The sequence below is a fragment of the Magallana gigas genome, chromosome 5 (assembly GCF_963853765.1).
Source record: "Magallana gigas chromosome 5, xbMagGiga1.1, whole genome shotgun sequence".
NCBI classification, from domain to species: domain Eukaryota; kingdom Metazoa; phylum Mollusca; class Bivalvia; order Ostreida; family Ostreidae; genus Magallana; species Magallana gigas.
Genome location: NC_088857.1, coordinates 25,030,473 through 25,044,213, shown reverse-complemented (window position 1 = coordinate 25,044,213; position 13,741 = coordinate 25,030,473). Strand labels below are relative to the sequence as shown.

Below are 13,741 nucleotides of genomic sequence, written 5' to 3'. Positions count from 1 at the left end.
GCATATCATTCTTTTAATTTTTTTGTGTACAAGTATTTAACACACTCTAATTCATATAGATTCTAATGATCAACCGAAATTTCAGCATCAATCGTAGAATTATAAGCAAGATACAGAGCTAAAAATTTTCTTTTATGTAAACTGTATCCATAATCCATGTCAACCCTTATCCAGTGAAATGGAGTACCCTACATGTATATGCAACATTTTGCCAAAAAATGACTAAGTTCAAAAGCTAGTATTTTTTTCATAAATTATTGAAAATCAAAATCCCAGCAATAAGCACACCTCGAATATAAGTACAATTGATCTGCAAAAGAACAACTTCCTATCTTGAGAACTGTAGGAGGAGTTATCCGTACAATGAGGGTACCCTATATGCAACATTTTGCCAAAAAAGGACTAAGTTCAAAAGCTGGTATTTTTTCGATAAATTATCGAAAATCAAAATCCTAGCATTATGAACACCTCTGATATATGTACAATTGATCTGCAAAAGAACAACTTCCTATCTTGAGAACTGTAGGAGGAGTTATCCGTAAATTACTCAAATTTGAAACAGAATTAGCCCTTAATTTTTGCAATTTATATTTTCCTTCCCATAAGGATGATTTATGCTAAACTACGTTGAATTTGACTCTGTAGTTCTTGAGAAGAAGATTTTTAAAAATGCACCCCCCTTTTTCTACAGTTTCGAGGTTTTCTCAGCTTTGAATAAAGATCGGTCTTTCATTTCTGCAATTTATATTCGCCTTCCCATAAGGATGCTTTGTGCCAAATTTGGTTGAAATTGGCCAAGCAGTTTTAGAGAAGAAGTTTAAATGTAAAAAGTTTACAGACGGACAGACAGACGGACGGACGACGGACAAAATGTGATCAGAATAGCTCACTTGAGCTTTCAGCTCAGGCGAGCTAATAAGTTAAATTAAATCATAATTATTGCTGATATTTCTGCACTCGACCAGTCAACAGGTGGCTGGTAACTAATGGCAAATACACTGGAGAGAACTTATTTGATGCATGGAACAGTGGGCTTGGTGGTTAAATATTCTAATTCTTGGAAATTTAAATTAAGAATAAGGTATTTCTGACAAAATAAATTTAGTCTACACTCATACAATTTGCATATCGGTAGTCATACTCCTTTGGTATCCAGATACACTTTCAGGAAAAATGATCGAGGTAAACAAAATTTTGTTCCTATGTATAATATGCACCCCCACTTTTGATCCAATTTTGGCTGAAAAAAAGTGTGTGTTATATATGTATACATGAGACTCTACAGTATATTCCATATGTCGTCTTAGCTAGCTTCTGAATTTTTACTTTATTGTTTTACATGCATTTTCTGGTTTTTCTTTTAATACATTAATTTGTATTTTTGGATTAACTTTTCGCCTGACTTGAAATAAGTGTATACATTTGATAATTTATTGCAACCAAGTAACAAAGTCTCTGTCAAGCTATACGTCCACACAGACCTGTGAGGCCCAACTACAGCAAAATTCTTTCAGCTTTTATGAAGTCAGATGCTTTTATATATATATAAGGAGGTTGTTGGAACAGAGACAGTGAAAGAAAAATATGGCAGACAATGCCTTTCAGAGTCAGCTAATCTAAACGAAAAGTGAATTTTGATTTTCGTCTATAAGAATTACCCTCATATGCTTCTGTATTTCGGCATCCATGTTTGGTGGAATTGGTGGTTGATTAGGTCTACCTTCCCCTTGGAAAGGGTGATGAGCCCTTGGATGATCTGTTAAAGGAAACGGTTTACCATATGACAAATCGATACTATACTATAAATCAAGATCACAAAAAGATTAAACTATCTATTCAATCAAGGCTGTATAAAACTACAGCAAGATGTTCCTGGTTCATTGGATATAATTATTATAATACTATCACATCAAATGTGTCTATGAGGAATCCCCTGATAATGTGGTTGTTTTCCAAGGCCAGGACAACCCTTTGTCCAACTTCTTTCCCTGCGATCTTCGCGTATTCGGGGAGCACCACAAAACAGCGGAGCACGCATATCAGCTCACAAAGGCCATTCGATCGGGGAACACGGATGCTGCACAGAAGGTGAGGGATGCAGAATCAGCCCTTGATGCTAAAAGGATTGGCAATTCAGTAAAAGACCCTCAAGGATGGAGTGACGATAAAGAGACTGTAATGGAGGAGATCGTTACTGCAAAGGCTGATCAAATAGCAGAAGTCAAGGCTGTCCTTGAAAAACTCGATGGTAGCATCACATTTGCCGAGGGAACCTTCGACATGTTCTGGGGGACTGGTCTGGACAAAGAGGCCACCCTATACACAAAAATCAACAAATGGCCTGGAAAAAACAAACTTGGACTCTTACACCAAAAGCTGGCTAACAAACACACCCGGAAGCTCAGGAGTTCTTCCTTACCCCGGAAAGGAGCATCGGCCGAGGGTCAACCGAACATTGAAGACTTTCTAAAAGATCTTCGAAGGCAGAGAAAAAAGAACGACTAGTGCGACAAGGGTGACAATCAATAGTAAGTCAGCAATGTAACTCTCATAAACCTATGAACGATACGACATTAACTTTTTTCTCATTAAATGTTCGAGGTTTAAATACGTATAAAAAACGAACAATTCTTTTTGATTGGCTAAGGGATGAGAAATATGATGTAATATTTTTACAAGAAACTCATTTTGTAGAAAATCAAGAATGTATATATAATTCACGATGGTTTGGTGAAATAATTAATTGCTATTCAGAATCAGTTTACAGCAGAGGAGTGTCAATTTTACTCAGGAAAAATAGCAATATAGAAATTATCAATTACCATAAATCACTAGACGGTAGAAGATTATTAGTCAATATAAGATATAATGAAAAAGTGGTAACTTTGGTGAATATTTATGCCCCAAACAACGAAAAAGATAGGGCTGATTTTTTCAAACGATTAATTTCTTGGATTAATAAAAATTCTCTAAACTTAGATAATGTTGTACTATGTGGTGATTTTAATTGCCAAATTAACAGCGAATTAAGTGATAAAACTGTTAATATTCTAAAGAAAATTTTAAAAACTCTTAGTCTAAAAGATAGTTGGATATATTTTGGAAAAAAATCCGAACAAGGTTTAACTTGGTGTGATGGAGATAGTGTCCCAAAAAGTAGAATAGACTATGTTTTCCTTTCAGATAGTTTATGTTCCATACTTAACAATATTATGATAAGAAAAGCTCCCAAAGTAGAAAATAATAGATTAACAGATCACATGGGGATAACTTTTGAATTATGTACCTCTGAAAATCCTAGCCGCGTAGGATATTGGAAACTAAATACCTCATTGCTTAACAATGAAAATTTTTGCAAACAACTAAAACAATATATTCGAGAATATACAACAGAAATACAAGACCCTGTAAGTAAATGGGAACACCTTAAAATACGAATAAAAAACTTTTGTATAAACTTTTCTAAAAACTTGGCTAAAAGTAAGAAAAATCGTATAAACTTCATTGAAAAGCAAATAGGAAAAATAGAGTCTCAGCAATACTCTGAAATAAATATGAACTATAAACGTTTATTAGAGAAAGAAATAGATGATTATTATGCGGAAAAATGTAGTGGAGCTTATGTTCGCTCTAGATCTGTTTGGTTAGAAAAAGGGGAAAAAAGTACCTCTTACTTTCTAAATCTAGAAAAAAGACAACAAACAAATAATACGATTAACAAAATAAAAGATGAAAATGGAATAGAATATACGACGACAACAGAAATAATAGATGTTCTTATGAATTTTTATGATAAACTGTATACAAGCAATGATATCGATATTGTTGATATTCAAAATTATCTCGATAGTATTAATTGTGGAAAAATCAGTGATAATGAAAAGGAAATGTGTGATGAAATACCAACATTAAATGAATGTAAAACTGCAGTTGAAAATATGAAAAATAATAAATCTCCCGGACAAGACGGTTTACCGGCAGAATTCTATAAAGCCTTTTGGGATGATATAAAACATATCTATTATGAATCTCTAATCAAGAGTATAGAAAATGGAATATTGCCTTTTTCACAAAGAAATGCGATAATGACTTTAATTTTCAAAAAAGGAGAAAAAACTAATACCAAAAACTACAGATTCCTTAGCTTAACAAACACAGATTATAAGATATTTGCACACGTATTAGCTAATCGTTTACAAAAAATAGCAAGTAGATTGATAGGACGTGAGCAAAGTGCATATATAAAAGGACGTTATATTGGAGAAAATGCTAGACTAATACTTGATGTTTTTGAATATTACATGCACAACGACTTAGATGGAATATTACTCTTTGTTGATTTTGAAAAGGCCTTTGATTCAGTAGAATATAATTCAAATTTTTAAATGTTAGAAAAGTTTAACTTCGGAGATGAATTCATAGGAATGATAAAAACATTGTATAATGACCCAGTCTTTAAAATTAAAAACAATGGTTGGATATCGAAATCATGCACAATGCATAGAGGAATTCGACAGGGATGTCCTGTATCCGCCCTCTTATTTATATTTGTAATCGAAATATTAGCAATTAAAAAATTAAAAATGATAACGATATTAAGGGTTTAACTCTGAATAAAAATGATACTTGCAATGATTTAATTTTTAAAATTGTTCAACATGCGGACGCCTGTACAAACATGCTAAAAGATACAAACTCTTTGAGAAAAGCAATAGAAATAATTACCGAATTTAGTAAGGTTGCTGGACCTAAACTTAACTTAGAAAAAACAGAGTGTCTGTTAACTGGTTCATTTATCGATACGTATTCCAACGATTCTCATATACATGGAATAAGAATAACAAAGACCTGTATAAAATCGCTCGGTATTTACCTGGGACATGATAAAACTGTATGCTATGAAAAAAATTGGATAAGTAAACTAGAAAAACTAGAAAAAATACTAAGTGTCTGGAAAAGACGAAATTTAACCATATTTGGTAAATGCACTGTAGTCAATACCCTAGCAATATCAAAAATATTATATAATGCCAATATTTTAGAAAACCCTAAAAGTGACTTTTTTAAAGCTGCTTCTAAACTTATATATAACTTTATTTGGAAAAAGCGAGACCGAATTAAAAGAAATACTCTAATTGGCAATATTGAACAAGGTGGAATAGGTGTTATTGATATTGAAAGCAAATTTCATGCTGCTAAAGCGTCATGGATAAGTAGAATATTAAATGAAAACAGTGTTATACATAGAGCACTTAGTGCAGTTATGAGACAATATAAACTTACTATCTCTGATATTTTAAAAACAACAGAATACAACTTTTTGGAATCATCATTTTTCAAAATGCTGAAACTTCCTGTTTTTTACGGAAATGTATTTTCAGATTTTAACAGATGTAAAAAACAAAACAAGAGGCCCATGGGCCACATCGCTCACCTGAGGAACAATAGGTATGATAAAATCAGCTTAATGGAGTCATAATACAAACTATCTGGACAATGTACAATAATACATGTTGATCCTGTATAAATAAAATCCATTTTTCCCCTGGATATTCTTATGTTTATAATCATTAGTCCCTTTTCTAACAGGATGATTTTATAGTCATATCATATGTTGAGTATTGCAGTTCTCAAAAAGATCCTTAACAATTGTTTATATATGGGATATAAACGTACATAAACTCTGAACCTTCTTATGAGGCCAAAGAATTGTCCTGGGGCCAAAGTCTTAACAATTATAAAGAATCATCTGGCTGATTAATTTCTGAGAAGAAGATTTTTAAAGATTTACCATATATATTCCTATGTAAAACTTTGACCTTCCATTTTGGCCCCACCCTACCCTCGGGGGTCATGATTTTCACAACTTTGTATCTACACTACCTGAGGATGCTTCCACACAAGTGTCAGCTTTACTGGCTGATTAGTTTCTGAGAAGAAGATTTTTAAAGATTTACTCTATATATTCCTATGTAAAACTTCGATCCCCCATTGTGGCCCCACCCTACCCCCGGGGGGTCATGATTTTCACAACTTTGAATCTACACTACCTGAGGATGCTTTCACACAAGTGTCAGCTTTCCTGGCTGATTAGTTTCTGAGAAGAAGATTTTTAAAGATTTACTCTATATATTCCTATGTTAAACTTCGACACCCCATTGTGGCCCCTACCTACCCCCGGGGATCATGATTTTTCACAACTATGAATTTACACTAACTGAGGATGCTTCCACACAAGTTTCAGCTTTCCTGGCTGATTAGTTTCTGAGAAGAAGATTTTTAAAGATTAACTTTATATATTCCTATGTTAAACTTCGACACCCCATTGTGGCCCCACCCTACCCCCGGGGGGTCATGATTTTCACAACTATGAATCTACACTACCTGAGGATGCTTCCACACAAGTTTCAGCTTTACTGACTGATTAGTTTCTGAGAAGAAGATTTTTAATGATTTACTCTATATATTCCTATGTAAAACTTCGATCCGCCATTGTGGCCCTTTCCTGCCCCCGGGGGTCATGATTTTCACAACTATGAATCTACACTACCTGGTGATGCTTCCACACAAGTTTCAGCTTTCCTGGCTGATTATTTTCTGAGAAGAAGATTTTTAAAGATTTACTCTATATATTCCTATGTAAAACTTCGATCCCCCATATTGTGGCCCCACCCTACCCCCGGGGATCATGATTTTCACAACTTTGAATCTACACTACCTGAGGATGCTTCCACTCAAGTTTCAGCTTTTCTGGCTGATTAGTTTCTGAGAAGAAGATTTTTAAAGATTTACTCTATATATTCCTATGTAAAACTTCGACCACCAATTAAGGCCCCACCCTACCCTCGGGGGTCATGATTTTCACAACTATGAATCTACACTACCTGAGGATGCTTCCATACAAGTTTCAGCTTTCCTGGTCTTATGGTTCATGAGAAGAAGATTTTTAAAGATTTACTCTGTATATTCCTATGTAAAACTTCGACCCCCCATTGTGGCCCCATCCTACCCCCGGGGGTCATGATTTTCACAAATTAGAATCTACACTACCTGAGGATGCTTCCACACAAGTTTCAGCTTTCCTGGTCTTATGGTTCATGAGAAGAAGATTTTTAAAGATTTACTCTATATATTCCTATGCTAAATTTCGATCCCCCAGTGTGGCCCCACCCTACCCCCGGGGGTCATGATTTTCACAAATTAGAATCTACACTACCTGATGATGCTTCCACACAAGTTTCAGCTTTCCTGGCTGATTATTAGAAGAAGATTTTTAAAGATTTACTCTATATATTCCTATGTAAAACTTCGATCCCCCATATTGTGGCCCCATCCTACCCCCGGGGATCATGATTTTCACAACTTTGAATCTACACTACCTGAGGATGCTTCCACTCAAGTTTCAGCTTTTCTGGCTGATTAGTTTCTGAGAAGAAGATTTTTAAAGATTTACTCTATATATTCCTATGTAAAACTTCGACCACCAATTAAGGCCCCACCCTACCCTCGGGGGTCATGATTTTCACAACTATGAATCTACACTACCTGAGGATGCTTCCATACAAGTTTCAGCTTTCCTGGTCTTATGGTTCATGAGAAGAAGATTTTTAAAGATTTACTCTGTATATTCCTATGTAAAACTTCGACCCCCCATTGTGGCCCCATCCTACCCCCGGGGGTCATGATTTTCACAACTTTGAATCTACACTACCTGAGGATGCTTCCACACAAGTTTCAGCTTTCCTGGTCTTATGGTTCATGAGAAGAAGATTTTTAAAGATTTACTCTATATATTCCTATGCTAAATTTCGATCCCCCAGTGTGGCCCCACCCTACCCCCGGGGGTCATGATTTTCACAACTTTGAATCTACACTACCTGAGGATGCTTTCACACAAGTGTCAGCTTTCCTGGCTGATTAGTTTCTGAGAAGAAGATTTTTAAAGATTTACTCTATATATTCCTATGTTAAACTTCGACCCCCCATTGTGGCCCCATCCTACCCCCGGGGGTCATGATTTTCACAAATTAGAATCTACACTACCTGAGGATGCTTCCACACAAGTTTCAGCTTTCCTGGTCTTATGGTTCATGAGAAGAAGATTTTTAAAGATTTACTCTATATATTCCTATGCTAAATTTCGATCCCCCAGTGTGGTCCCACCCTACCCCCGGGGGTCATGATTTTCACAAATTAGAATCTACACTACCTGAGGATGCTTCCACACAAGTTTCAGCTTTCCTGGTCTTATGGTTCATGAGAAGAAGATTTTTAAAGATTTACTCTATATATTCCTATGCTAAATTTCGATCCCCCAGTGTGGCCCCACCCTACCCCCGGGGGTCATGATTTTCACAAATTAGAATCTACACTACCTGATGATGCTTCCACACAAGTTTCAGCTTTCCTGGCTGATTATTTTCTGAGAAGAAGATTTTTAAAGATTTACTCTATATATTCCTATGTAAAACTTCGATCCCCCATATTGTGGCCCCATCCTACCCCCGGGGATCATGATTTTCACAACTTTGAATCTACACTACCTGAGGATGCTTCCACTCAAGTTTCAGCTTTTCTGGCTGATTAGTTTCTGAGAAGAAGATTTTTAAAGATTTACTCTATATATTCCTATGTAAAACTTCGACCACCAATTAAGGCCCCACCCTACCCTCGGGGGTCATGATTTTCACAACTATGAATCTACACTACCTGAGGATGCTTCCATACAAGTTTCAGCTTTCCTGGTCTTATGGTTCATGAGAAGAAGATTTTTAAAGATTTACTCTGTATATTCCTATGTAAAACTTCGACCCCCCATTGTGGCCCCATCCTACCCCCGGGGGTCATGATTTTCACAAATTAGAATCTACACTACCTGAGGATGCTTCCACACAAGTTTCAGCTTTCCTGGTCTTATGGTTCATGAAAAGAAGATTTTTGAAAATTTCTCGAAAATTTTCATAAATTCCTAATTATCTCCCTTTGCAAAAGGGCGTGATCCTTTATTTTCACAAATTTAAATCCCCTTAGGCTAAGGATACTTTGTGCCAAGTTTGGTTGAAATTGGCCTAGTGGTTCTTGAGAAGATGTTGAAAATGTGTAAAGTTTACAGACAGACGGACAGACGGACGGACGGACGGACAGACAGACAGACAGACAGACAGACAGACAGACAGACAGACAGACAGACAGACAAAATGTGATCAGAATAGCTCACTTGAGCTTTCAGCTCAGGTGAGCTAAAAATGTGAATACGCTAAATAGAGACGAATTCCTGAGTCAATTCATATGGAACAATAACCTTTTCCAGTATGAAAATAAACCACTATGTTTTGAAAATTGGATAAAAAGTGGAATTTTGTATGTTAAAGATATTTTTGATGAAAATGGAGAGTTATATGATATGATGTACTTTACACAAAAACTGGTTAGAAAAAACAATATCTTATGTGATTATATCATGCTTAGAAAAGCATTTAAAGCTTATAAAGAAAAATTTGACTGCAGCTATTCAAAATACGTCAAAATCAAACATTGTGTATCTTTTTTATTTCGAAACAATACCGTTAATTCAGTTAACAATGTTAAACATAATTTTTACTATTCATTGTTTATTGATAAAAAGTTTCAAAAACCAATATACGAAAATAGATGGAAAAAAGTTTTTAACGACACATTATGTCTATGGGAAAATGTGTATATTGCAAAAATCAAAGAAATATATGAAAAAAGAATCTCAGAATTTAATTACAAACTCGATCCTTCATGGTATATTGAACAATAATGTATGTGTCAGTAAATGGAACAAAACTGTCTCTCCATTGTGCGAAGTGTGCAATGTTAACGAGGATATAAAACACCTTTTGTATGATTGCAAAATTGTCAAACATTTCTGGGAGAGAATAAGCATGTACTTAAAATTTGATGTCACATGGAAAATGGTTGTACTAGGTTTTTACAATGAAATTAGCGAGAAAACTTCTTTTTTGAATAACTTTTTGTCTTTCATTAGTTTTACAATATATAAATATAAAATGAAATGTAGAATTCAGAAAGAAAGAATGTGTGAGCAAGACCTAAGGCACAAGCTTAAAAATACTCTTTTTCTCCAGAATGTAATTATCACCAGTATTATAGTAGAAATAAAAACGATTTTTATAAAAATGTTGGAAACTTTCTATAATTTAAAAACAGTATATGAAGTACCATATTTTTGATAAATGATATGTGATACAGTAATACGATGTATGTTTATGATGAATACTAATTATTATAATTATTGTACAATAGATTTAATATGTATAACAATAGTATTTTTTTTTCATGCATGTAAAACTATGCTTATTACACAGAAGATATATTTATACGATACGAGTATCAAAATATGTATGTTTTGTGATGAAGAATGATTTTAATAAAAGATAAAAAAAAAAAAAAAAAAAAAAATGTGTCTATGATTGAACAAAAATGCCATAGCACTGTATGCAGCACATTTGGACAATTTTTTAAAACAAATACACATACCTGTGAAAGAAGTGCACTTGTAATAGTTGAAAGGGATAATTTACAAGATAATTTCATTGACACATTATCAACTGTCACTCAGAAAAATTCACAGGAACTAAAACAGATTCCTTACGGAGATTTATAATGGGGAATGTTTACATCTTTACTCCATTCGGAATACACTCGGAATACATCGCGCTATTTTTCAACGTTATCATCCGGGCTTGCTGCAATACAAAATCTCCGTAGACATCACATTTTTTAGCATTGTATTGAAACCTGATACGCTAACAGGGGCGTTTCGACTGAGAAATCTTGGAAATTTTTTATACTTTTGAATGAACATCGTTTGAACCCTGAGGTATTTATAAATATCAAGCAATTAAGCAAAATGTGAATCCAAGATATCTTGGGACAGACTATATATAAAATTAAGGGGAACGGACCCAGTGCGATCGGCGTCAAGAGCGAACGGACCTAGGACGAACGAAAACTAGAGCAAACAGTGTTAAGGGCGAACGCGTTTTAGAGCGAACGAACAGCCAATCCGCCAGACCACTGACCACAATTTATATATTTTTTTTTTAGCTATCATTTTGTTTCTGATGTCAGGAGCTTTCTTGATGGTGACATGATGATGATGATATCGATGATGAAGATGATGATGGTGGTGGTTACTATTATTCATTATTGTGTTGGTGAAACTATTTCAATTGAAATTTAACAGTCAATAATGTCTTACCCATACCACCCATGTGAGCTGCCTGTGACGTTTTCACTTTTTTTCCACCAAACATGTTTGAAATTATCGGCGAAAAGACTTTTGGATATAGAACTAATAAGCATCCTCCAATTGCTACACAGGTGATAATGACTCGCACGTCGCTCATTCCTGAAATTAACGGCATTTTTCTACCTTGCTCCTGAAACCAATGTCAACAACAATCGTCTGTACTATAATGTCAAGTCTCGCTAATCAATCACGTGACAGGTGCCCGACTCCCTTGTTTTATTCACTTACACGGCAAATCAGTATTTCCATGCTGTTTTGAGTGGATCAAAATTACGATATATAATACGTTGTACATTTTATTAAACTTCATCGAGAAAAATCTTTACCAAATTGTGAATCGCGCGAGATTTTACAACAAGCAAGATGGCGCTGTCCGTAAAGGAATTAGCTTCTTTATTGAGGTAAAAGTGTTTTCTAATGTCTTTATATCTCAATGATGATTTTCAAATTTCAGTTTTAAAACACTCAACTAAAAGCTAATGGCATTTAATTGATAAAAAACTTTTTATCTTGATATTTAGTAAGGGAATGATGTTCATCTATGATAAATGCGATAAAGGGAAATAACTCCTCAAAGTTGATAATGATAATGGTGAAAATTTCAGCGTCCTTTCAGAAGACACGACTCAAACTCAGTCATTCGAAAGTTTGGCCACCAGTTTCCATCATTATTTCACGAAACAAGACCACTTCAAAGTCGGATCATCGATTGTACGTAACAAATACAGGATATGTATGTCTCAGTTAGTTATGCATGTCTATGTTTATGTTTATTGTTTAGTTAGGGTACGAGTCCACTTGACACCTGGTAAACTTGGCAACTGGAAACAAGTAAATTCGGCTATTAATCATTGTCAGAAACCCACGGTCTTACCTTGAGGTAATTAAGAGAAGCAAGACTGGCTGTGGGTGTCTTACGATGGCATTCAATAACAGGTCCAGTATAATCTCCAGATTTAGTTATATTGCTTTATTTAGAGGGTATCAGGAGAAAACGTACCCAGGAGAAAACATACCCAATCTCTAGGGTACGTTTTCTCCTGGAGAAAATGTACCCTATGAAAATCATAATTATACTACTTACCGTATTTTTCGGGGCATATGCCGATGTGGGGCATAGGCCGAATTGCTCATTTTCAGACAAAATTCAGGAAAAATCCATAGACTAGCCGAATTTGGGGAGAGGCCGATTTTCAATCGATGATTACTGTGGTGAAAGTATGACCGCTGCATGATGAAGGAATTTAAGTTGTCGTATTAAGTATATACTTTCAGAATATCGATGTAGAAAGTCAAAAGAGTAATTAAAGTTATTAAATTTGCTTAACATATATATTTTAAACATTTAAAAAAAATATAATTGTGTTTTGTGGTTGTTTGGTCTCTTCCGTATTCGTCGGTATATATCGTTAGGTATCGTAATTTTACATAATGTAAATTTAATTGCAACACCAACCTCCGTGGTACTGTCTGATAGAACTAAGTATGATATTTTACCAAACCTTTTATATTTTATTCAAACCTTACTGCTCAATTTCATTTAATCAAGTAATACTTTGAAAGCTACTTGTAGATCGGGGTATGGCGTCCATTAGCTCAACACGTGGTTTCATATTCAAATAGAGTTATCCCCCGTAATCGCATGAATGAGAAAACGAAATACCACACATAAAATATTTAATTTGTGTTTTTTTTCATTAATAAATTAAAAAGTGACTTGCCGTTATGCAAAGAAGTTGTAATGTTAAAAACACAATTAATGCGGTGAGGTGTAAGGGTGTACACTACGTGCCCCCAGGCTGTGTAAATAGTCACGGGTTTCACACCTTTGTATATACACACGACACCAGAATACCGTTATTTCATCCAACAGAAAATTAACTGTAAAAACACAAAGCATTGATATATTCTGCACCCAAGACCAGTGATTCCCACGAACGCAGACAAGAAGAAATTCACAAAAGTTCCGTCATATTTCATTCTACCCGGTTCCGTTTTTTTTTTACTACGCATTAATAGTTTCCAGGGTTCATACGTGAACGTGGGGGAAAAAATTCTTTTGATTGGGGTTGTAAAGAAATACCTCGTACAGTACTGTACATTTTATTACTCGCAATGTCATTACAAAAATTATCAACGGGACAACTATCAGAGACGTATATACTAACGGGCTCTGTTATATCTATGTATCTGCAACTATCGAACAATAGTTCAAACGGACGAAAAAAAAACAACAACCCTGATGATAAACTGCTAAAAACAGTGGATTTTAAATTTGACTGTTTAATTTTTTCAACTTTGAGCCTATGATTAGCCGATCCCGGGGGATAAGCCGATGCTCGCGCATTGGAGAAAAAAAATACCGGCCTATGCCCCGAAAAATACGGTAATAGTTTTTAATACTTTTAAATACTATTTTGCATAATAGATATAAGAAAGGTA

General features: G+C 34.8%; 2 protein-coding genes across 7 annotated transcripts in view; one reads left to right on the top strand and one right to left on the bottom strand.

Moving 5' to 3' along the window:
- The window catches only part of LOC105339428 (resistance to inhibitors of cholinesterase protein 3), a 36,447-nt gene extending 25,033 nt beyond the window's left edge, over positions 1–11,414 (bottom strand). For all 3 annotated transcript variants that reach the window (XR_010714038.1, XM_034470771.2, XM_034470774.2), the window contains exons 1-2: positions 11,249–11,414; positions 1,659–1,756 (exon numbers count right to left, since the gene is read on the bottom strand). Coding sequence is in view for 2 of the 3 variants with exons in the window: in XM_034470771.2 (XP_034326662.1) it covers positions 1,659–1,756; positions 11,249–11,414 (264 nt within the window). In the remaining variant the exon portion in view is untranslated. The remainder of the gene's footprint in view (positions 1–1,658; positions 1,757–11,248) is intronic.
- Positions 11,415–11,557: 143 nt separating this feature from the next.
- Positions 11,558–13,741, top strand: part of LOC105337787 (CCR4-NOT transcription complex subunit 11) — a 76,205-nt gene continuing 74,021 nt past the window's right edge. For all 4 annotated transcript variants that reach the window (XM_034470767.2, XM_034470763.2, XM_066084764.1 and 1 more), the window contains exons 1-2: positions 11,558–11,700; positions 11,905–12,010. In XM_034470767.2, the coding sequence (XP_034326658.1) occupies positions 11,663–11,700; positions 11,905–12,010 (144 nt within the window). In that variant the 5' untranslated portion in view covers positions 11,558–11,662. The remainder of the gene's footprint in view (positions 11,701–11,904; positions 12,011–13,741) is intronic.